Source organism: Tachyglossus aculeatus, chromosome 12 (assembly GCF_015852505.1).
Source record: "Tachyglossus aculeatus isolate mTacAcu1 chromosome 12, mTacAcu1.pri, whole genome shotgun sequence".
Taxonomy (NCBI): Eukaryota; Metazoa; Chordata; class Mammalia; order Monotremata; family Tachyglossidae; genus Tachyglossus; species Tachyglossus aculeatus.
This window is the reverse complement of record NC_052077.1, coordinates 21817729-21842720: the sequence shown is the minus strand read 5'-3', so window position 1 is coordinate 21842720 and position 24992 is coordinate 21817729. Positions and strand designations below refer to the sequence as shown.

Genomic DNA, 24992 nt, shown 5'->3' with positions numbered 1-24992 from the left:
GGTGACTGACTTGTCCTCAGAGTAGGGTGGTCATTAGTTTGGTTTTCAGTTGGCATGTCCCCAGTTTGGTACTTAAGTGATATAATAATAATAATAATTGTGTTTTAAGAACTTATGTGCCAAGCATTGCACTGTACTGAGTGCTGGGGTAGAACAGTATAAATAGGTCAGATCCAGACCCTGCCCCACATGGAGCTTATAGTCTAAGGATATGTCTGGAAGCTTTTCTCTGCCATGACTCCTGCTGCCAAGTTTTGTTTTGTTTTTTGTTTTTTAGTGGTATTTGTTAAGCACTTACTATGTGTCAAGCTCTGGGGTAAGCACTGTTCTAAGCTCTGGGGTAGATGATCATATTTACTGAGTGCATACTGTGTGCAGAGCACTGTACTAAGCACTTGGGAGAGTACAGTATAACAGACATATTCCCTGTCCCCAACAGCTTACAGTCTAGAAGGGGAGACAGACAATATAAATAATTTACGGATATGTACATAAGTGACGTGGGGCAGGGTGGAGGGTGACAAATAAAGGGAGCAAATCAGAGTAACGCAGAAGGGAGTGGTAGAAAAGAAAATGAGGACTTGGGGTAGGCCTCTTGGAGGAGATGTGCCTTCAATAAGGCTTTGAAGGTGGGGAGAGGAAAAGGGAGGGCGTTCCAGGTCCGTGGTATGATGTGGGCAAGAGGTCGGTGTTAGAAGTTAATTAGGTTGGACACCGTCCCTGTCCGCATGGAGCTCACAATCTAAGTAGGAGGGTCACAGTCTAGGTAGTTCCATGACTTGGATGTGGTTTCTGAGTTCACACAGTTCTGGGAGGGGAACTCAATGGCTCTGAAGCAATTGTGGGTGGGGGCACACATAGGGATCAGGGGCTCCCAGAGAAATGCTCCAGTTTCGGGCTGATTCTAGTCAAATCAGGCAGACTGCCACAAAATGGGGGTTATATGGCATCATCATGTCTATGGGGATGGCAGGTTCCTCTCGAGTTCCATTTTTCACAGGTGCTTCCACTGGCCACCCAACCTTAGAAATATCTTGGGCATGATTCAAGTTAACACATTTCCTCTCCCCGTAGAGGCACACAGTTTTGTGAATTATTTACAAAGTATTGAGTTGTTTCTTTTCATGAACTCTGGCTTGTTTTTTTGTCCATGCAAACTGAAATTTTGTTTATCCCTGAATAGCTTTCCCTGGGGCAAGAAAAATATGACTCTTTAATTATGAATGAGGTTCTTGTTTGAAGCTTGTCTTAACTAAAACATGAAAAATAAATTGTGTTTTTCATTAGATCCCTTTCAGCTCCCTACAAAAACAGAGCCTACGAAGGAACCAGCAGTCCAAGCAGTCCCAACACGGAAGCCCACTGTGATTCGAATCCCAGCCAAACCAGCAAAATGTAAGTGTTCCCCCATCTTCAATGCCTCCTTTCCCTTCTAAAGTTCACAGAGAAAGTTGCATCAAGGAGCAATAGCACATTTTCTCCTGCTAATTATACCAACACTTAATCATATTAAAAAAATTTTTTTGGAAAACCATACGCATTTTCAAAAGCTTAACTGTTTATGGGACAAAAATAGAGCCAGCTGGCATGGCTGATTATCTAACTTGTGATCAGTTGTTTCTTTTCCTGTTTTTTTTTTTTGTCAGTCATTAATCAATCTATCAATTGTATTTATGGAATACTATGTGCAGAGCACTTTACCAAGTGCTTGGGAGAGTATACATGATAACAGAGGTGGTAGACATGTTACCCATCACAAGCTTACAATCTTTAACACTGCCAAGTGGTGAGGGGCAGGCAGTGAAACTACTGAAGAAAATGGGTTTGGTGTTTTCAGTCATTGTTATTGAACACTTACTGCAAGCTAAGCACTGTACTAAGTCCTTGGAACAGAACAACAGACTCATGTTCTCTGCCTTCAAGGAGCCCGCAGTTCAATGAGGAAGGCAAAAATGATTTTCAAATAGTGAAAGCAGGATAAAGAATAAGGAAATGTCAGGCAAGTATATCAGGATTAAATAGCTGAATAAAAAATGTATGTACAATTACAAATGTAAAAAAGAAATTAAAAACATATATAAATGTATGAGTTCTAAAGCTAGACATGAAAAAAAAATGTGCTGTGTTGGGTTGATGTGACTGTGTTGCTGTGAATTAATCAAGGAAAACTCCTTGGAGGATTTTGGAGAGAGGGAGAGCTATGGTCTGGTGGATCTGGGGAGAAGAAAGTTCAGGGTTGGAGAAACAATGTGATAAGAGGTCAAAAATGGGAGAATTGAGAGCAAAGTAGAGTAATAAGATTAGCGTGCGGATAGCGGGTGACCAATACTATTATAGATCTTTTATTAGATTTGCACTGATAATTAAGAACAGCTGTATTTATAGAATTCCTGAAATACTGTGAGATTACAAATTATAAAGTTCACCAACATTAAAGTCCACATTTTGATCATATTTTGCAGCAGCACATCTTTCCTTAATTGTTTTCATCTTGACTCTGCTTCTGTTTGTATTTTAGTGAAGTGGTGAGGTGGCTATGATATTCTTATTAAACAGGGGGATTTCCAAAAGAACTGGAGAAACCCAGAGTGGATACCATTGATATTCGCCCCATCCTCAGCACCACAATACTTATTTACTTATCTATAAATTATATATTGTAAATTATTCATATATTTTCCCCCTCTTTAGACTGGTATGGTCATTTTGGACAGGGAACTTGTCTACCAACTCTGTTGTATTGTACTCTCCCCAGCTCTTAGAACAGTGCTTTGCACACAGTAAGCGCTCAATAATTACCATTGTTGATTATAATGATGTTGATACCTTCCCTTTTTGTCACGAGCAGTATTTAAGTGCCTCCTTTTTGCAAACTTCTGTAGAAAAGAAATTAAAGGACCCGAGAATAAAATAAAATAGAAGAATAAAATGGGAATATAGAGAGTGGGAAATAAGAAAAGAAGGGAGTCGGGGAGGAGAGAAAAACAGAGAGACTGGTTGGTAGAAAAGAAAAAGGGAAAGGAGAGACAATGGGAGAGATAAAGAAAAAAGTGTGAAAGAGCTAGTGAATTCAAGGCAATTGAAAATAAGAGTGAGAGAAATGGTAGAGGGAAGAATTAGAATATTTGTAAATCAATCATTAGTATTTATAGAACACTTAGTATGTGCAGAACACTTTAATAAGTGCCTGATGACATGATCCCTGATCACCAGGAGGTTACAGTATCCATGAGGAAACAGACATTTAAGTGAAAACTCTGATGAACTGGCACGTGTTCAGAGGAGAGTGACAAAGTGAGACATTTTCATTTTTGTTTGTTATTCTCAGCATGCAAACCCTCTAGCTTTATGTGCCCTCCTTTCCCTACTGCCAGAAGCTTTGGAAAATGAAACTACACACAAGTATAGGAGGCTAAACAAGAATCTAAGTATTTAGCTCTTATATTCCATAGACTCCCTACCTATATTTGCCGGAGTAGAATAGAGTCCTAAGAGCTAAGCTTGTACTATCCCTGACCCTTTTTGTGCCAGACCGGACTAATTCAGTTGAACTGTTCACTAGACAGATTTGTCTGTCCTCTTCATTACTCGTTGGAATGTTCCCCCAGAGTTTGGGTTGAAGAGGTGGTCTCAGGGGCTTATATGTCATGTAAGAAATACTGGAGAAAGGTAGGCTGCAGGGACTGCATATTCGTATTAAACCAGAAATACCTACATGTGTGTAAATACTCAGGGGTGAAAGTAAAAAAAAAAAAAAAAAAAAAAAAAAAAAAAAAAGGATTATCCTCCAGGTTGAGAGGCGGACACTGCAGGGCTGGGTGGCGGGAGCAGGTGGGGAAATCAATCAATCAATCATATTTATTGAGCACTTACTGTGTGCAGAGCACTGTACTAAGCGCTTGGGAAGTACAAGTTGGCAACATATAGAGACGGTCCCTACCCAACAGTGGGCTCACAGTCTAGAAGGGGGAGACAGAGAACAAAGCCAAACATATTAACAAAATAAAATAAATAGAATAAATATGTACAAGTAAAATAAATAAATAGAGTAATAAATACGTGCAAACGTATATACATATATACAGGTGTTGTGGGGAAGGGAAGGAGGTAAGGCGGGGGGCGATGGAGAGGGGGAGGAGGGGGAGAAGAAGGAGGGGGCTCAGTCTGGGAAGGCCTCCTGGAGGAGGTGAGCTCTCAGTAGGGCCTTGAAGGAAGGAAGAGAGCTAGCTTGGCGGATGTGGGGAGGGAGGGCATTCCAGGCCAGGGGGATGACGTGGGCTGGGGGTCGACGGCAGGACAGGCGAGAGCGAGGCACAATGAGGAGGTTAGCGGCCAAGGAGCGGAGGGTGCAGGCTGGGCTGTAGAAGGAGAGAAGGGAGGAGAGGTAGGAGGGGGCGAGGGGATGGACAGCCTTGAAGCCGAGGGTGAGGAGTTTCTGCCTGATGTGTAGGTTGATTGGTAGTCACTGGAGATTTGGTAGCCACTGGGAAAGACAGGGAAGAGGTGGCGAGAGGCTGAAACGTTTCAAGCTGCGGCAGTGCGCAAACCAGTGTTGTGCAGTGGGGTGGTCTGGCTCACCCTGCAACCTGCTGAGGATGATGGAAACCCCACAGAACCTCAGGTCAGCCTGGGGAGTGCATCCTGCCAGTTAAAACAACTGAAATGATAGGAACGCAGGCTAGCTTTTCCACCCACCCCATCCCAAAGCAGCTATATGCTGCTGGTGGGCTGACGCCACCGAGCCTGCTATAACCTGGCTCCGCAGTGCACCAGGGCCCTATGGAGGGAGGCTCCCTAAAAGTTTTACCCTGCCTGGAACACGCTCATCGGTATTACTGATTAGGGTCTTCCATATAATTTTGGTTTGCACCCACACCTCTGCCCTGTGTTGGACAACGTAATTCATGATTTAGTTCTCCGGCTGTCTTGGGTTGCATGAAAGAGAGGTTGATATATGATTTTAGACTCCAGTATTGTTCAAAGGGTGCCGTTATTTGGGATCTTGGAAAATCCTACATTCGACACACATAGAACATTGAGGTCGTTTTTGTACTTAGATGTAAAACCCTTGTTTCTTGTTTTTGAACCAGATTTTTGAATTGTGGTGTTCTGAACCCATTTCCCGGGTGATATAGAGAAGCAGCGTGGCTCGGTGGAAAAGAGCCCGGGCTTCGGAGTCCGAGGTCATGGGTTCAAATCCCGGCCCCACCAATTGTTAGCTGTGTGACTTTGGGCAAGTCACTTCACTTCTCTGGGCCTCAGTACCCTCATCTGTAAAATGGGGATGAAGACTGTGAGCCCCCTTGGGACAACCTGATCACTTTGTAACCTCCCCAGCGCTTAGAACGGTGCTTTGCACATAGTAAGCACTTAATAAATGCCATCATCATTATTATTATTATTATATAGAATCGATCAATTAGTTACTGCAGAGATGTGCTTTTCAAATGCCAAGCTTTCTTGCACTCTTCTTCTAGAAGGATTTGTGCATATGTTAAATAATCAGTTAATGGTATTAATTCAGTGCCTACTATATGCACAGCACTATAAGTACTTGGGAGAGTACCTGGGGCTGCAGGATGGCCAAGTGGAAAGAGCACAGGTCTTAGGAATCAGGATTCCTGGTTCTAGTCCAGGCTCCACCACTTGACTGCTGTGTGACCCTGGGCAAATCGCTTACCTTCTTTGTGCCTCAGTTTCCTCAATTTTAAAATGAGGATAAAATTCCTCTTCTCCCTTGCCTTTAGCCTGTGCTTCCTTGTGGGATAGGGATTGTATTGGTTCTGTTTATTTTGTATCTAACCCAAGACGTAACACATAGTACGTGTTTAATAAACCCCATCATTATTGTTAGAAGATCCAATCCCTACCCTCCAGGGGCTTACAGTGTAGGTGGGGAGACAGGCCCCAAATAGAGGTAGGAAGAAAAAGAGAATGGGAAAATGAATATGTGGATGAATAAGTGCTTAAGTGCAAGACTCTGCACATCTGTACAGGTACAAAAATGGGTGGTTGAGGCAGATACATCCACTCAGATAACAAAAATGAGCGGTCGTTTAACTTCACATTCCGAAGGCACTCTCACCTAGTTTCCACTGTACTGGAGAAATAATGAACTTGCCCAGATTCCCCTCTGCTGGCCACACTTACTCCTTTTTTCTTAGGCAACAAAATGGAGTATTTGCATTTGAACTCACTCTCAGGGTGGAACACAATGGTCTTATTAACCCAGAACAGAAGGAGAGCGTTCTCATCCCTGGGACAGATGCCACTGGGTCATGGATGTTTGTCCCATTTGTTAACCACTTCATCCCCACTATCATTGCCATCCTGCCGGCAAGGAGACGGAACCATTACAGTCCCCAGGTCTTTGGCTGGGGGTTGGAGGGATTTGCATGCGAATATTTGGTGCTCTTCTGAAAGTCTGCCTTGATTCACTAAGGCCAGTGGCAGCATTTCTGAATGATTTAAAAACACGTAAGAGCTGGTTTTTCAGGCAAGCCAGAGACAATTAGGTCACCGTTTCTTCAAAAAAGTTTTTACCAAAAAAAACTGATAGTGAAGCAGGGTTAAGGTTGTAAAAGAAATATGAGAGTCAGGAACCTCATGAGGACCCTGAGGGAGGGCTGAGGGAATTTAAGCCGCATCATGGGGAGAGAGGGTCAGCACCCTTTGTTTGATGTAATAGACTAGAACTCATGGCATCCTGTTGTGAATTCATTCAGTCGTATTTATTGAGCGCTTACTGTGTGCAGAGCACTGTACTGAGCGCTTGAATAAGAAGACAGTCGAACAGTGAAGCAACATGTGTACATTAGCATGCTGTAAACACAGATATTTCCTCGTCAACATGTTTGCGAATAAGCTTAAAGACCTGGGATTGGATTGATTGATTTTTTCCACCCCCAGCACTTCATGAAGATCTACATAGTCCACCACCTCTCCCAGCAGAAAAGCCTATTGGAAATACTTCTGTTACAGCAGCTGGAAAATCCAGTAATGCTGAGAAAACAAGAAACTTGGTAAGTGATAGTGTGGATTAAGTAGAAAGATAAGAAGGAAAAGTTTATTGTTCAAATTTGGACCTTGACTACCTTGATATGCTATAAAGTCCACGTCACTTTAAGAAACATATTTCAAGGGGCATACTGAATTCCTACCCTCACAATGTTATTTTCCTTCAAAATATGAATTCCTAATCCTACTCCCCTTTCCTTTGTCTTTGCAACCCCATTTCTGCCAGGGATTTCCACAGACAGTAAGCATCTAATCTACTTCTGAGCTACACCTTCTCAACACCAGAACTAACAGAGCTTTCTCCATCTCTTTTCTCTTCAAAATTTAAAAATCCCTGACTAATACGACCACAAGTAGGAACTCCTCTCCATCCTGCGGAAAGGCCCGCTGTCTGTGTCACAATGTGGAGCCAGGGAAGAACAGGACCCAGAAACTTTTAAATCCAGACTGTGTCTCTAAGTGTGTGCAATGTGCAGTCTTGCAGGACTGCGTACATTAATTATAACACATCTTAACTCTAGTACCTACAAAATAACAAATGGGAATTCTCTGGGAAGCAACATGACCTAGTAGAAAGAGCACAGACCTTGGAGTCAGAGAACTTGGGTTCTAATCCCACCTTGCCAGGTGTCTGACCTTGGGCTGGTCCGTAACTTTTCGGGACCTCAGTTCCTTCATCTGCAAAATAGGAATTCTGTATCTCTTTTCCCTCCTATTTGGAATGTGAGCCCCATATGGGACCCACTTATCTTGTATGTATCCCAGCGCTTAGTACAGAGTTTGGCACATAGTAAGCACTTAACTAATACCATTATTATTATTTGTAATTATTATTATTACTGTGGTCATTGTAGCTTGTTTTCTGTATAAGAGGCTTCACTGCCTTGTCAAAGAAATACATCAAAATTGTCCACAGGGTCGGACCACCTTGCCAAGCATTTGGTCTGGAGAATTAAGTTGTACTGTCTGAGCTTTGTTGAAAGTAGAAGCGACCAGCACTTTTGGATAGCCTTAACCTCACATGGTCACTCAGGATGCCATCATACCCTGGAGGGTCAAACACTGGCCTCAGATTTTGGGAATTTGCTCAGTCTGCTGGGTGGAAGTACTGCAATCCTGCCTGTCCGCTGTCTAAGTTTTGTGACATACAACAGGATTAGAACACCAAGTTCAGGGCTCTGCACCCTTTGGGTGATGATTAAATATTTGACAGCCTGAATTCCTAACCGTGCAGAGGCTGACAACGTATGAGGGTTGAATGCTCCAGGGAGTGACCATGGGCTATCTTTTCCCTACAACTTGAACCATTTTCCCCAATGTGGGAAAGGATGGAAAACTTTTTTCCATAGCAAAAATAAGTAATTAGTAAGTGAATAGATGTGACCATAAGAAATTGAGCTAACTTTGTAAGTATGAGATTCAGGGAGCCAAACACAATGTTGAATTCACGTCATGAGCAGGGTTTGAACTATTTCATACACTTTAATTCCACCACAAAATTTAACTAACCTGCTTCTTCGGTCCAAACCTGTGAATGGCCATGATTCTTTGTCAGAGAAGAAGGAAAAGAATGAGACTTTTGTTTCCAATTTCACCCTCCTTCTCCCTTTATTGAAAAATAATGAGAATCCTAATGAAAGTTCTCCACTGATTCAGAGTCCCTTGTAGCTGATTGGCTTCAAATTAATTAACCAACTCCTGAAGGCTTATTCCCAAACTTTCCCATTCTCATTTCCCATTAGCCATATCTTTGGATTAACAGTACAAAAGGAACATATAAAACCCTATCTAGAGAGCTAGGGAAAAGCACTTGATTTGGATTCGACCCATTTTGATCCAACAATATTAAATCATTGTGCTTTTACCTTATTATGAATATACACTTAGGGACTGCTATCGTATTTTCAACATACATCGTAGTCCTGGGTTAAAACGGTCTAAAATGAGAACAGTGGTACGCCTGCAGTTGAGTATTTAAATCTTTGTTTTGCAATATAGATTTTAAGTCTGTGTCTGCTGGATCCTGGGATATACTTCTCTGGGATAGTGGCTTGGAGAGTGGAGAAAAGTCAGTTTTAAAATGAGCTCAACGTTCCCCACTTATGTACCTACCTATCCCTTTTTCCCTTCTCCTATATGTAAGTTATTTTAGTGTCTGTACTCCCTGCTAGACTGTAAACTCCTTGAGAGCAGGGATCATGCCTTCTAATCTAACTGTAATCATCTGAGCCTTCAGTACAATAATCTGCACACAGTGGAGGTTCAGTAAGTACTCTGGCTCCCTTACCAGCGTGTCTTTTCTGATTTTAAACTCTCACTTTGTAGGATCATCTTCCACATTTCAGATATATCTCCTTCTGTGAATCTAGTTAAGAGGACTGACCAAAAGTCATCTCTTACAGCACATTACTGTTCTAAATTAGTCATTGGCAACTGATGTATGGTCTCTTCCTAAGATGCATTCTCTTTAACTCTTAGGAACCGGAAGGCACGAGTCAGCCAGGAAACTCTTGGAAAGCACCGATGCTGCCCCCACGGTGAGGACACCATGGATGAATGATTAACTTGAGAGATCACGAAGAATTTGAAAATGATTGCGAGGAGACAGTGATAGATCAAATTGACAAAGTGCATCTATGTCTGTAGCCCTCAAATAATTTAACAGTAAAGTGCATTTCAGAGCAGGGAATTAGGATCACCGACCTTCTTTCTGTTCTCTGAATCTTGCATGCCCTCCTCAGATTCCAGAGCTACTGCTCCCTTAGAGTTCACCAAAATTAGGGATTAATGGCAACTCATGTCATGATGAATGAGCAATTTTCTTCTTCCTTATATAGGTTTTGACCGATTTTTATGGAAAATCCTTAGTTTCCGGAACTGTCTGGTTTTAAGGCACTCTTTTCCACACTATACCCCAGCTCGCACCCTTCATTCCCCTCAAGCTAATCTACTCACTGCACCTTGTTCTTGTCTTTCCTGCTGCATACCTCTTGCTCACACCCTCCCCTCTGGAAACTCCGTCCCCTTTCATAACTGACAGACCACAGCTTTCCCCATCTTTAAATCATTCCTGAGATCACATCTCTAACAGGCCTTTCCAAGTAAATGCTAGGCTCCCCATTTTTTTAATACCGAAATGCCTACCTTCTACACCACATCCCCATAGCACTTGTGTACATCTTTTATATATTCTACTACTTTCTCCTGTTGGTAATTCCCCTTGATGAGGAGGTTTTCAGTAAATACTGTTGATGGACTGATTATGTTTGGGACCTAATGTGACCTTGGAGAGCTCATGATAGGAAATGCTTGTTTGTCTTGAATTAATGAATCCCTAGTGCAAGATAAGGAGGGCTTGTAACATCGCAACATGTTTTAAATATTACAGTATATAACGCTGTAATCGTCTGCACAAAAGTGGCATACCCGGCGTTTTTCTGTGGAGTGCATTTCTCTTGTGGAAACTTGATTTCTTGTGCAGGGAGAAATGTTGCTTTGTGGCAGAAATCTAGCTCTCAAGGCCTGACTGCAGCCTTGTCATTTGTCCTTGTCATTAGAAGCAGCATTGCGTAATAGAGCATGGGCCCGAGAGTCAGAAGGTCACGGGTTCTAATCCAGCTCTGCCACTTGTCTGCTGTGTGACCTTGGGCAAGTCACTTCTCTGTGCCTCAGTTACCTCATCTGTAAAATGGGGATTGAGACTGGGAGCCCCACATGGAACAAGGGACTGTGTCCAACCTGATTTGCTTGTATCCACCCCAGTGCTTAGTATGGTGCCCAGCACATAGGAAGCGCTTAACAAATACAATCATTATCATTAGTAGTATTATTATTACTTGTGCTAATGTTTTAGACCTGCAGATGGAAAAGTTGCCCCTGCACGTCCTCCTCTCCCAAAGGGGGCCCCTGGAAGGCCACCTCCCCCCAAGCTCTCTGCATTCAAGATGTCTTCGCAGAAGGAGGCTTTTCCCCGATCCTCATCTGACATGGATCTTCAGAAAAAAACAAGTACCTCAGCTCTGGGACTCAAAAGGACAAAGAGCCAAGTCTTAAAAGATCAAGAACCAGTGCTCCCCCCTCGACCTAAACCAGGTCATCCCTTATACAGGAAATATGTGGTGAGTTGTGGACATGGGCTCTGTGTGTGTGTGTGTGTCTCTTTCTCTTCCTCTCCTCTCTCTGTTCTCTCCTATCTCTCTTTCGCTCTCTCTCTTTCTCTCAAGAACACATTTAATAGGATTAAAGAGATTTGCTTTAACATTTCGATACGGCACCTTAATTTTTAGGACCAGAAAATGCGCTTCTTGAGAGCATTTTCTGCAGGGTGTTTTATAGAGTAATTGGGGAGATAACGATAGAAGTAAAAGACACTACCCTTCTCCCTGTACTTGCAGCATCTGTAATGAGAGAGCCAAGCAGAAATAAATTGCCAGTTGTAGGCTAGGTGAAATAATTATAGCAGATACACTCATGATATAAAAACGAAAGAAAGTGAGTCAGGAAAGTAATAATAAATGAACAGCAGAATGCTGAGGTGGCTCATGGGGTCGCATGACCAGGAAGGGCTTGGCTCTTGGTGGAAGATTTTTTTTTTTAAGAAGGGGCCATGGTTTAGCTGAAAAGTGAGTTCTGTTTAGGGGGAACGAGGTGAGGTAAATGACAGAGAGACAAGGATGAGAAATTCTGAGGGTATGAACTTCTGAAATAGGAAAGATGGTGATGGACCAGTAGAGGATTGCCATATTACTTCTTGATTACAGTAAGTATGCGGTGGCTGAAACTTTTGACCTAAGCCACGGCTTAGAATTTAAGGGAAATAGAGGAAGAAGTGAGCAGAGTGGAGTGGGATAGTCAGTTCACCATCAGCTTTCCCATTGTGATAGAAGCACAGTGGCTTATTGTTGCTACTTACCTCTAAGCAAATAAATTCAGAGTGAAGTTGAAAACTGAGTTTCCAGCATGAGCATGCCAGTTGCATTTTCTTGTTAAGAACTATAAAGAGAACTGACCATTTTTCATTCGTCAACTTCACAAATCCAATTTTAAGATTTCATTTAATTTCATAAGCTTTCCTCAATTTTGTATTCAAAATTATTATCAGGATAAATAACACAGAGTGATTCATCTGCTCAGCCTGTCACCTGAAGCAAGTCACGTCGCCTTCAGTTAACTTCGTGTCAGTAGGTTACTCTGCACTTTTCAGAGTAGAGTAATGTGGTGGCATAATCACTATGTTTGTATTATTAAAGTATATTTTCCAGGCCACTTAAGAGTTGATGCTTTGTGTTGTGGGAAAGCTGACTCAGACCTATACTATACACATATACTATTAAGAGCTGTATATCACTCAATTATTCATAGGTTATGGCCTTCCCACTATGTTTAAGACTCCCAGGTGGTTCCTGGGGCTCTGCAAGTGGCTATAGAACTGTTTTCCTCCTTTTCTCTGAACACCACCATCCTTCTGGACTTCTTGGGTGCATGCATTTGTGCAGTTTACATGTAGCCAACCTAGAACCAGATTAATAATAATAATAATGGCATTTATTAAGTGCTTATGTGCAAAGCACTGTTCTAAGTGCTGGGGAGGTTAACAAGGTGATGAGGTTGTCATCATCATCATCATCAATCGTATTTATTGAGTGCTTACTATGTGCAGAGCACTGTACTAAGCGCTTGGGAAGTACAAATTGGCAACACATAGAGACAGTCCCTACCCAACAGTGGGCTCACAGTCTAAAAGGGGGAGACAGAGAACAAAACCAAACATACCAACAAAATAAAATAAATAGAATAGATATGTACAAATAAAATAAATAGAGTAATAAATATGTACAAACATATATACATATATACAGGTGCTGTGGGGAAGGGAAGGAGGTGAGATGGGGGATGGAGAGGGGGGCGAGGGGGAGAGGAAGGAAGGGGCTCAGTCTGGGAAGGCCTCCTGGAGGAGGTGAGCTCTCAGCAGGGCCTTGAAGGGAGGAAGAGAGCTAGCTTGGCGGATGGGCAGAGGGAGGGCATTCCAGGCCCGGGGGATGACGTGGGCCGGGGGGCTCACAGTCTTCATCCCCATTTTCCAGATGAGGTAACTGAGGCACAGAGAAGTTAAGTGACTTGTCCGAAGTCACACAGCTGACAGTTGGCGGAGCCGGGATTTGAACCCTTGACCTCCGACTCCAAAGCCCGGCTAATTTCCACTGAGCCACGCTGCTTCTCAAGTTAATGCAGATTAATCTAGGGGCTAGAGCCCTGGGTAGAGTGAGGGGGGGGGGCCTAACCTCCACCCCTCCTCCAGAGTCAAACCCCCACCATCCCAGCCGGTGATCATGCCCCTTCTGACCAACGTGGCTGCCACTTGGGACGTTATAAAGGTGGCTCCTGAAACCAACCATTCCAAGGTGGCCACTACATCAGAGGGGGAAGGTCAGCTCCAGAACCGTCCTGCAGTTTCTGCCACCCGATCCCACGTCCTGTTTCCTCTGAGGCTGCATGCGGGTGGTGATCATTTTAAATTTCTCTGGTCTGCGAAGAAGAGAGTAGTTGATGGAGCAGTGGTTGTGAGGGGCTTTGCACTAGGAGCTCAGCTCTGACCCGCAGACACCCCCATCTTCCCTGCAAAGTACACTCCCAGTATTGAGGCAGCCAAGGCCAAGGGACGAGAGACAAATGAGAACTTACCTGAAAGTCACTTCTTGAGAGTGTTTCTGGACATCTTTTGCCCTATGGGCTGCTGATTTGTAGGACAACCTCTCAAGTGTGTTCACGCTCTCCCTTGATGTTGTGTTTAGAAGATGAGAGTTTATTCGTTCAGTGTTCCAATAGTTGATTTTTTAAGAGAGAGTGGTCAGTTAGTGAGTTTTCTTATCCTGTGTAGGGCGTTTTGTATGCCTCTCTACCAAGTCAAGGCTGTTTTTTGAAGCTGGAGTTTACAGAACTTGTGGTCCAGGCTCAATCTTGGCAGTTCAGTAGTTCGTAGTTGTAGAAAAAAATGTACCTAATGGGAACAGCATGGGGCTGGCAGTCGCAGGACCTGAGTTCAATACTTGTTCTCTGTCCTAGCTAGTCACTGAGCTCCATTTTAGACTGTGAGCCCCATGTGGGACAGATACTCTGTCATATCTGATTAACTCAAATCTACTCCAGTGCTTAGAACAGTGCTTGACACACAGCAAGCATTTAATGAATACAATAATGATAATAATAATAAATACCACAGCACCTTCCAGAAGTGAGTTTCAGGCCATTACCCAGTTGGCTTGCTTGACTTGTGGTTGGGATCCCAGTTGTCCCCTTCCTGACGGGATGAAGGTGTAGAGGAGTGCAGCGAGCTAAACCCTGCGCCTGATGTGTAACCTTGGGAACGTCTTTGTACTTCTTTGTGTCTCAGTTTCTTCATCTGTAAAATGGATATTCAATGCCAGTCCTGCTTCTTACCTAGACTGTGAGCCCCATGCGGGACAGTGACTGTGCCTGACCAGACGGATTATCTTGGCACAGTGCATGGCATGTAATAAGAGCTTAACAAACACCACATTTATTATTATTACTCAGTTTTGCCTTGATCCACTCCAGAGATGGGGCCCCCTGAGTCAAACCCAGCCTATCAATCAGGCAATCGCCAGTATTTATTGAGGGTTTACAGTTTGACAAGCACTCCACCGAGTTCTTGGGAGAGTACAATACAAAGTATGAAGTAGAGCCCATGCAGAACACTGCTTTAGCCTTCTGCATCTGAGAAACTTGACATCTAGTCACTGTTGGCATTTATGGCAGGCCTCAGCAATGCAAATGGTGGGATTATGGAATTTAAAGACATAAAAGAGTCCCTGCATTGGCATTGCTTCTATTCATTCTCCTTTGAGAGAATGCATCATACATCACAAACGGTTTGGCTCCTCCAGGAGAGGTTCTGTGATCCGGAATAATCCTTTTATTGGTTTATGTTCAAGCTGCCTGTGCCCCATGGAATTGCCAGTGAAGACATCCTGTCACCAAGCCCTGGAGAACTGCCTTGCAAGGTAAAGTCACGCTCTTCTTTTAGCAGCTGCTGTAAAAAAAAAAAAGTCACCAGCCTCCATCGTCGTTATTCCACATTATTAAAAGCTTTAGGCTCTAAAGATTACATTTTGAAAAAGTAATAATCTTTTATTAAACATAATTGCTTTAGAGCGTGTTGTTGTTCCTCGCAGCGAGGGGAGGTTCTGGTGCTGCTGGAACAGGCTGAAAATAATTACTTAGAATGCCAAAAGGGAGAGGAAACTGGCCGAGTTCACCTGTCTCATATGAAGATCATCACCCCACTTGAACATCTCGAGAACAGACCAAAGGTAAGAAATTAATTTTGTACAACAGTTTACAGCTCACCTGACAGCCCATTTTTCTAGAACTATTAATTACTTCATACTTTCAGTGTTTACCAGGACGTTGATATTATCAGAAACTTGAATTAAAAGGAGCATTTTATTCCATTTTAAGAATAAATAACTCCTAGACTTGGAACTACTATGCTAATTCATTTGGTTGAAATAGTGACTATGGTTGGTGTTGTGCCTGTTGACATAAAGCAACAAAGAAGTCCAGTCATTAATTTTCACATGAAAATTACTTTTTGAAATAATGTGAATGTAGTTAGGAAGGTGCCAGCAATTCTGCAAGGGAGCAGAACCGGTATAGAAAATAGAAAATGTACTTTTTGGTTTTAAATAATGTAGAACTTTGCACAACCCTAATCTCACTAAAATGAGATGTCATAATTCAAGTTCAAAGTCCAGTTTGGTATAACAGTCAGACCTCCCAAAGGACAGATAAGATGACAAGTGCCATTCATTGAACACCGTGGGTGTCATTGTTGCCACTATACAGCTATATTTTAGAAATTATACAGGTGTGTCATAAAAATCTTTGTGTATGTCAATTGGAAATATACATGTGTGTTTAGATTACTTTGCCCATCTGTTAATGTAGCAAATATGCAACAAGTAAACATAATTTGCCCATGAATTTGAATTTCCATTCACTTAATTTTCAGGGGTTTGAGGTAGAATGAAGCATTGATCATCATCATCAATCGTATTTATTGAGCGCTTACTATGTGCAGAGCACTGTACTAAGCGCTTGGGAAGTACAAATTGGCAACATATAGAGTCCCTACCCAACAGTGGGCTCACAGTCTAAAAGGGGGAGACAGAGAACAAGACCAAACATACTAACAAAATAAAATAAATAGAATAGATATGTACAAATAAAATAAATAAATAAATAAATAGAGTAATAAATATGTACAAACATATATACATATATACAGGTGCTGTGGGAAAGGGAAGGAGGTAAGATGTGGGGGATGGAGAGGGGGACGAGGGGTAGAGGAAGGAAGGGGCTCAGTCTCAGTCTTGATATTTTCCAAGATGAGTTTTTCCAGAGCCTTGGGTGTACAGTCATAAACTAGTTGGTTTTGTGATACAGAGGGAGAAATCATTTTATACCTTGGCACAGTTTTCTGTGTTTTGGTATAACATTTTTCAATTGAAACATCTGTTCTCCTCCCAGAACACAAAAGTGCAGTACAGTAATGGGAAGCATGTTGCCCAAAGTTTTCTTCTGTGAGAAAAATTGAACAGGAAAAAACAGCAAAGAAAAATATCTGTTTACATCAGCCTCAGGTCGCCTTTCAAATGTTTCTACCCTAAAATTCACCTTGTCTTGGACTCACAGATTCTTGATTATTTTTCAAGGTGCAGATTTGTCTGGAGACAGCCTTCTGGTAGCGATGGGGTTGATGTGTCTTATTTGGAAAGAGCGTTCCGGTTGACTGCTGAGCAGTGCGATGATAAAGTTGGCCCCAGATTTAAAAACGATCCTTAAAATCTAAAATTTCTCAAAGGATCTCCTGAGCCTGCCGCCACCCCCCTTTTTTTTTCTTTCTCCCTCTTATTTTCCCATAGCTGTTAATCTGTCTTCTCTGTTGTATTTTTCTCATTCTTTTTTTGTAGTAGTCAGAACAGAAGCAAAGAGCAGCTCAATTCTAGGTATCAGGAGGTGACAGTCATGCAAACGGGAAGGGTGATGGTGAGTGTGACTGACTGCACGTAACTGAGCGAGTGCCCAAGGCAAAGGCAAAAAGAACGCAGATCTTGTTTCGGCTTTTTCTCCTGAAATAAGAATAATAATAGTAATAATAATAATGGCATTTCTTAAGCACTTACTATGTGCCAAGCACTGTTCTAAGCACTGGGGGAGATACAAGGTAATCAGGTTGTCCCACCTTGGGCTCACAGTCTTAATCCCCATTTTACAGATGAGGTAACCGAGGCTCAGAGAAGTTAAGTGACTTGCCCAAGGTCACACAGCAGACATGTGGCGGATGGGATTAGAACCCGTGACCTCTGACTCCCAAGCCTGTGCTCTTTCCACCGCGCCATGCTGCTTCTCTTAGGGTGGTCATTATTGGACACAAGGAATTTTGTCCTTGGACTAACAGACTCTTCAATCAATCAGTCGTATTTATTGAGCACTTACTGTGTGCAGAGCACTGTACTAAGCTGTACAGACCCTTTTGTTGTCACTAAGGCCACCTGGCTTCCCGTGACTCCTAGGGCCAGCCTCAGGCCCAGGCGAACCCCGGGCACCAGCCACTGAGCCACAACTCCATCTCCTAGCACTCGCAAAGGAGGAATGAGGGGGGAAAGGGTAAGGGAAACAGTGTGACGTTGGCTGCCAAGTTGGAGTGTAATTGGTTAGGTTACTATTTGCAGATGGACTTGTTTTTTGGGCTTCAAGTGGCACTTGGTTTAAGAGCATTTACCTATGAGTCAGATGGTGGCATATCCTGGTTGAGGAAAGTTGGGTAACATGTGGCAGCTCACTAGTAAAGAATGCAGATTTTGTTTATTTAGCTCAGGCCTTAACACAGGGTGTGGTGTTCAGGTGAGGCAGATAGTGGCCTTCGGGAAGATAGGAAAAGCACTGAGATGATTTGTTCTTCCCTCTTCCTGGGCCTGCCTCTTAGTACCTTTGAACTGAGCACACTCAAATTCCACTTCTTAAAGAGCTGGGCGTAGGACCCCAGTCACCAGAGCTAGTTTAATGCCTCGGTTGCCAGGGTGAATTGTGTGCTCCCCAAGAGTGAGGGGACTGCGGCATTGTACAGCCCAGGCTGAAATAACAAAGTCAGGGTCAAGTGTGAGAGAAAGATTCTGCCCATAAGCGTGGCCAGAGTGATGCCTGACTTGCAAAGTGGAGCCCTGACCCCAAGGAAACAACCTCTCCACAGCTGAGCAAGGGCCCGACCATCAAACGCAGGGTCAGAATTGCTCGACGGCCCTGGCTAGACACAGATTTTTTCATGGGTTGGCCCTTCCAGAGAGAGAGAATGACCAAATAAAAATATCAAAGTACAGATATTTCTTGGGATTAATGAATACCTAACATTTAGAAGACTAAATGATTTGGTGTTAATAATGAATAATAATAATAATGATGATGGCATTTGTTAAGCACTTGTTATGTGCAAAGCACTGTTCTAAGCACTGGTGGGGGGGAATACAAGGGGATCAGCTTGTCCCACGTGGGGCTCACAGTCTTAATCCTCATTTTACAGATGAGGTAACTGAGGCTCAGAGAAGTTAAGTGACTTGCCCAAGGTCACACAGCAGACGTGTGGCAGAGGGGATTAGAACCCATGACCTCCGACTCCCAAGCCCGTGCTCTGTCCACTGAGCCACGCTGTTTCTCTTAGGGTGGTGTCATTATTGAACACAAGGAATTTTATCCTCGGACTAACAGGCTCTTCCAAACCCTTAAACTGTACAGACCCTTTTGTTGTCACTAAGGCCACCTGGCTTCCCGTGACTCCTAGGGCCAGCCTCAGGCCTAATAATAATAATAATAATAATAATGGTATTTATTAAGCACTTACTATGTGCAAAGCACTGTTCTAAGCCCTGGGGAGGTTACAAGGTGATCAGGTTGTCCCTCGTGGGGCTCACAGATTTAATCCCCATTTTCCAGATGAGGTAACTGAGGCCCAGAGAAGTTAAGTGACTTGCCCAAAGTCACACAGCTGACAATTGGCGGAGCCGGGATTTGAACCCATGATGTCTGACTCCAAAGCCCGTGCTCTTTCCTACTGAGCCACGCTGCTTCTTGCCTAGGCGAACCCGGGCACCAGCCAGTGTCCCCTTCACCTTCCCTACCACTGTTTATATAACCCAGGGCTGTCTAGGATTTGCATTTGGGTTTCTTTGTCTTTGGAACCCTGCATCTTTATTCATTTCTTTTTCCTTCAGCCTCTTATCTCTCCCTATGAGGCCTTGCACCTCCTTCTCCCGCTCCATCCTCCTCACCATTTTCCTAAAGAGAGTTCCCTAATTCTTCATCATCTGCTGGATTGCCCGTTCTCTGGGATGCTTGAGCCCATGATTGTGAGCTATCTAGGGCTACAGTGTGGAGTTGTTCAGATCCTGCTGCTCGAAATCACTCGGAATCTAAGTTGAGCTGGGGTCTCCTTGGATTCACCTGACCTCACCCTTTATTCACCCCTCCCTCAGTCTACAGCACTTACATACATACCCGCGATTTATTATTTATATCTATGTCTCTGTTCTAGACTGTGAGCCCACTGTTGGGTAGGGACTGTCTCTATATGTTGCCAACTTGTGCTTCCCAAGTGCTTAGTACAGTGCTCTGCACACAGTAAGTGCTCAATAAATACGATTGATTGATTGATTGGTTCCCCCTAGACTGTAAGCTCGCTGTGGACAGGGAACATACCTACCAACTCTGTTATCTTGTACTCTCCCAAGGCCTTGGCACAGTGTTCTGCACACAGTAAGCATTCAGTAAACATGAGTGATTGATTGATCTCTCAGTACTTCTGCCCCCAGGGAAGGAGTCAGGAGCGCATAACAGCTGCAATCAGTCAATCAGTGGTATTTATTGAGCACTTACCATGGGCAGAACACTGTACTAAGCACTTGGGAGAGTACAATACGAAGGAGCTTAGAGTCTGGAAGGGGACACAGACATTAATATAAATAAATTACGGATAAATACATTATGAGAAGCAGTGAGGCTTAGTGGAAAGAGCCTGGGCTTTGGAGTCAGAGGTCATAGGTTCTAATCCCAGCTCCTCCACTTATCAGCTATGTGACTCTGGGCAAGTCACTTAACTTCTCCGTGCCTCAGTTACCTCATCTGTTAAATGGGGATTAAGACTGTGAGCCCCACGTGGGACAACCTGATTACCTGGTATCCCCCCCAGCGCTTAGAACAGTGCTTGGCACATAGTAAGCGCTTAACAAATGCTGTCATTATTATTATTATTATAAGTGGGGGGGGGGGGCTGATGGTGGGATGAATATCACGTATTTTAAGCAGCAATACAGAGGTGGTTATGAGTGCTCCTTCATCTGGCCATGTTTACGTAACAGGGGCGAAGCCAGAGTCCCAGACAGGCATCATCTCTGTGGTGCCCCTCGCCTGGCAAATATCCCTGTGATCCCAGTGGATGGAGAGCCCACAGCTCTCCGATACATTGGACCATGTGGCTTCTCAGCAGAATACCAGCAGCAGCACAGTCCAGGGGTGAGGCGACTAACCCAGATCTCAGAAGACCCGGACAAGACGAATGCTCCTGCACCTTTGGCCCAGTTTGATCCTTTGCGTGGGGACAAAAAGTTTATTCTAGTGAATTTCCAGGGACCTTAAAAAAGGCAGCTTTATCTGATACCTCATGTGACTGCACTGCAGCTTCTTCAAAGAACCTCTGAATGGCCCTGATTACTTAGTTCTGAATAAGAAAAAGAGGAGGTGAAGATGGAGGTGAACTGGGACAGCTGCTACCCTTTTCGACATTCTGAGTAGTGGCTTTGTAAAAAGAACCCAGTTCTACAGAGTAAAATTATTAGACTCAAGAAAACCCAAAACACGTAGAGGAAATCAGTGTAAAAAGCTCAGTATAGGGGAGGAAGACTTAACGTTTTGTATGTAAGAGGACCTGATCTAAATAGCTGATAAGTAGTGTTTGCTTAAAATTAGATCTTATGAAATAACCAAAATGGAATTACAGTTCATGCTCAATTATCCTTGCCAATGGAGGGAGTACTGCAATAGGTGACAGAAAGCAGCAGCTGACACACCGACATTTCCCTGTTCCTGCTGATCCTGACCCTTTCCCACCTCAGTGTTCCTCTGAGGGCAGTGGCAGGTGCCTCTAGACCATAAGCTCATTCTGGGCAGGAAACATGTCTACTAACTCTGTTATATTGTACTTAGTACAGTTGTACAAGGGCTTAGTACAGTGCACTGCACACAGTAAGTGCTCAATAAATACAGTTGATTGAAAGGTGCCGGGTACTGGCCCTGGCTCTGGCTGGGTGGCTTTGGGGATGGCAGTTGGCATGCCCGCTGGCAGGGAAACAGGGAACATCCCCAAACTGAGCAACAGCAGGAGCTGGTCACTAGAGTTAACACCTCAGAGCCGAACTTGGGACCAACCCAGTCGTGGTGAAGTAGAAGAATGGAGAATAAGTCCCGGATTCATAGAGGCAATAAGCAGTGCAGCACATGCATAAACTGGCGTGAACTGGAATAAAATTCAATCTACTATAGACTGAACAAACTCATCTTGTTTCTCTCCTGACCATCTAGTTCTTTTTCCCTGTACCACCATAAAATCAATACCATAAGCTTGTTGTGGGCAGGGAGTGTGTCTGTTTATTGTACCGTATTCTCTCAAGTGCTTACTACAGTGCTCTGCACACAGCGCTCAGTAAGTACGATTGAGTGAATTTGTGAGATTCGTTACATTCTGCTTGCATGCATAGCAGGGATCCTAACTAGGGTCTGCCTAAACGAGAGGAGATCCAAACTCATTCCTATCATCTCTCTTAAAGGTCAGGTTAAGGAATGGCTGAACCTTACGTGTTATGAGCCTCTGTTTAGGAAGCCATGTTCCTTGTCAGCTGGATAACTATTTCCTGTTGTCTTGCAGCTGTGATGTAATTGTCTGTCAGGAGAACCATAAGAAAAAAAAGCTCTCAGACTGAATAATACATCCAGCATCCCCAGTATTAACTTCATCCCTAATTCTGAATTTTTTTCAAGGATGCAAAGAGCATTCCGAAGGTTACTGAAAACAGTGCTCCTCATGCTCTAGTCCTGCATGATTTTCCAGCAGGTAAGGATATCAAGCAAAATAGGATGAACCATTATCACCCAAGAGATGTGACTTTTACAAGATGAATGTCTCAATTAACGAGCCCATCTGTGCTCTGCCTTTTTTCTGACAGGGAATATAGCATCCCTGGAAAAGACCGACCTAAGAAATTGAGGCCAGGTGTCCTGACTCACAAGTCCTGTAGTTCTTAGAATGGAGCAACACCTTCCATTTAGCCAAAGCCACCTTGTTTTGGAAAAGTTCTAGCTTACTGTTTGGGCTTTGAAAATACCCTGATGTAGAGCATGTGGTAGTGTACTCTTGGGGCAGAGCTAAGTTCACCTGGTTCAAAACCTTGGTGCATTTTCCCAGCAGTGAATCTGCTATCGGTGGGCCCCATCTCCGTTCTACATGATGGGATCCTCTCTGAGGCGATGGGTGGGCGTCTCCAGGTGTTTGGGAAAATACTCTATATCTTTCTGGTTGTGTTTCATACATGATGGGAGGAGATTGCCCACCTATTGTGAGTATATTAATTATTTTGGGCCTCTCAAGCAGCATAGAATACCCTGAAGTAATTTACTAAATGTGATCTCAGAGATAGGAAACATTAACCCACCTGCAACAAGTTGTCAGTTGTCTCCCTTTCCTGCTCACAGCAAGCTCAAAGGCAAATTTAAGTGTTTAAATATTTCCCTGAAATTTCATTTAGTAAAGAATTTTATGACTCCCTATATATCTTAGTGATTCCCAGACACTGCAGCCGAGGACTATTTCTGCTTAGTTTTCCATGAATCACCTCAGGCTGGGGAGAAGGAAGGAAGGAAGTTGTCAGAGCCTTATTCACTCCGGGAGCTGATGAAAAACAAGATGACAGAGGAGGGGATAGAAGGGCAGGTTGTTCTCCATCCACTTCCCCAAGCATGCCATTTTCATAATTAGTGGCAGCAGCCCCTTCTAAAAATAGCATCAAAAGTGACCTGCACAGAGAAGTTTGAGAGACCAGAAGCCAAGGGAGTGTTCACTCCTGGATGTTATTTTTTTCAGAAGTCAAAGTTGAGTGCCTGTCAGGCCCCAGGAGTGTCTTGAAGAGTGTGAATATCATTAACATTGGGGTAACACAGTGGGAAAGGATGCTGTTACTTAGTGTGACAGATTTGGACTTACTGCAGGTTAAGAGCTTTACCTAAAGAGCTGGATTCCTAGCCTCCTCCTAGTAGCATTTTTAAAACAAGGCCTTATGAACACATGGAACCCATTCCGTGTCAGCAAGAGGGCCCAGCCTAGCACAGGCAGACACTTAAAGAGTAGTGGTACAGTATCTGTTCCATTTCCCCGAGATTCTTTGAACCCCTCAGAGCAAATTGGCTACCAGGGACCGTTGATCCTCTGAATTGTGCTGGTGCGGTTTTTGTAGAGGTCGGCAAGGACCAAGTGGTGGGTTCCCCTTGTGGAATTGCAGCCCTAGTGACCTTCCTCACCCCAGCTCCCACTTCTCCCACTCTTCACTCATTCCCAGATTCCTCCCTGACCCCCTCAAAGTCTAGGAACTATCCACATCCACTATCCACTATCCCTACTATCCACAATCTGGAGCTCATGGCCCAGAGCTCCTTGGTCCCACCATGAAACTAATGTGCTTCTGGGAAGAAGAAGTCTGTTTTTCAGCCGGGTTAAAAGGCATTCTGTTAATCAAAGTTTAATCAGTTTTCAAAGTCCGTCGCACTTGGTGCTAGTGTGGACTAGGCTAAATGTAATTTTGTGGCCTTCCTTTGAGTATATTTACAACTTGGATAATTTGCTGCATGTGATTATAATTCTGTTTTACAGAGCAAGCTGATGATTTGAACCTCAGCTCTGGAGAGACAGTTTATCTTCTGGAAAAAATAGATAGTGATTGGTACAGAGGGAAATGTAGAAACCAGACCGGTATATTTCCTGCCAACTATGTCAAAGTAATTGTAAGTGGACCATTTCTATTTTAATTGGTCACATAGTCAGTCAGGAATGGAAGCGGATTTCACTTGGCATGCTGTGAAATGTTTAGTTTCAGGGGGTGAACAAAAGACAGGGAGTCAGGATGGCTGGATTCTACTTCCAGCTGTGTCCCTGACATGTTTTGTGCCCATGGACAAGTCGAGTAGTTCAAGTCTTCTCCATTCACTAATTGTATAATTGCTGTACTGAAGGGTGATGGACTTAGTGTTTACAGTGCAGTTGGAAATTTTAATGGAAAACTTTGTGTCAGGTTCTGCTGAAAACAAGTGATTCCTTAGACAATCATCAGATGCTTTGGGAGTTGCATTCATTCCTCTAAACTGTAAGCTCGTTGTAGACAAGGAATGTTTCTGTTTATTGTTACATCGTACTCTCCCAAGTGCTTAGTACAGTGCTCTGCACACGGTAAACACTCAAATATGATTGAATGAATTCATTCTTTGAAGAATTTAATAAGTGATTATTCCTGCAGATAAATGAGTAGTTATTCTAGAAGGACTGAGGTTTTCCTCAGTCTTTTATTTTTCTTTCTAGGTTCTGTGTGAGGGATTTTGTTTTGCTTTTTCTTTCCAAACAAATCTTGGTATGATGCAATAAATTATTAAAATGGGTAGGAACCTGTCACTGCTGCTAGATGTTGTTGGTCTTTTCCTGATAACTTTGAATATGAATAGGCAAGATTCATTATGTGTAACACAAGCATTGTATGTCTTAACAGAGTCTAAATTGAACAAGAAGTCATGACCAGATGTATATTGTTTAGCCATTAGTGGTAAACCTAATTGTGCTGTGATGTGTAAAGGTCAAGTGGAACTGCGTA

At 43.3% G+C, this 24992-nt stretch overlaps 1 protein-coding gene across 1 annotated transcript in view; it reads left to right on the top strand.

Moving 5' to 3' along the window:
* SH3D19 (SH3 domain containing 19) overlaps positions 1–24992 on the top strand; it is a 130331-nt gene that overhangs the window by 89091 nt on the left and 16248 nt on the right. The window contains exons 8-15 of the mRNA XM_038754956.1: positions 1288–1395; positions 6910–7022; positions 9496–9554; positions 10871–11135; positions 14970–15038; positions 15210–15347; positions 22123–22195; positions 24005–24135. Of these exons, the coding sequence (XP_038610884.1) occupies positions 1288–1395; positions 6910–7022; positions 9496–9554; positions 10871–11135; positions 14970–15038; positions 15210–15347; positions 22123–22195; positions 24005–24135 (956 nt within the window). The remainder of the gene's footprint in view (positions 1–1287; positions 1396–6909; positions 7023–9495; positions 9555–10870; positions 11136–14969; positions 15039–15209; positions 15348–22122; positions 22196–24004; positions 24136–24992) is intronic.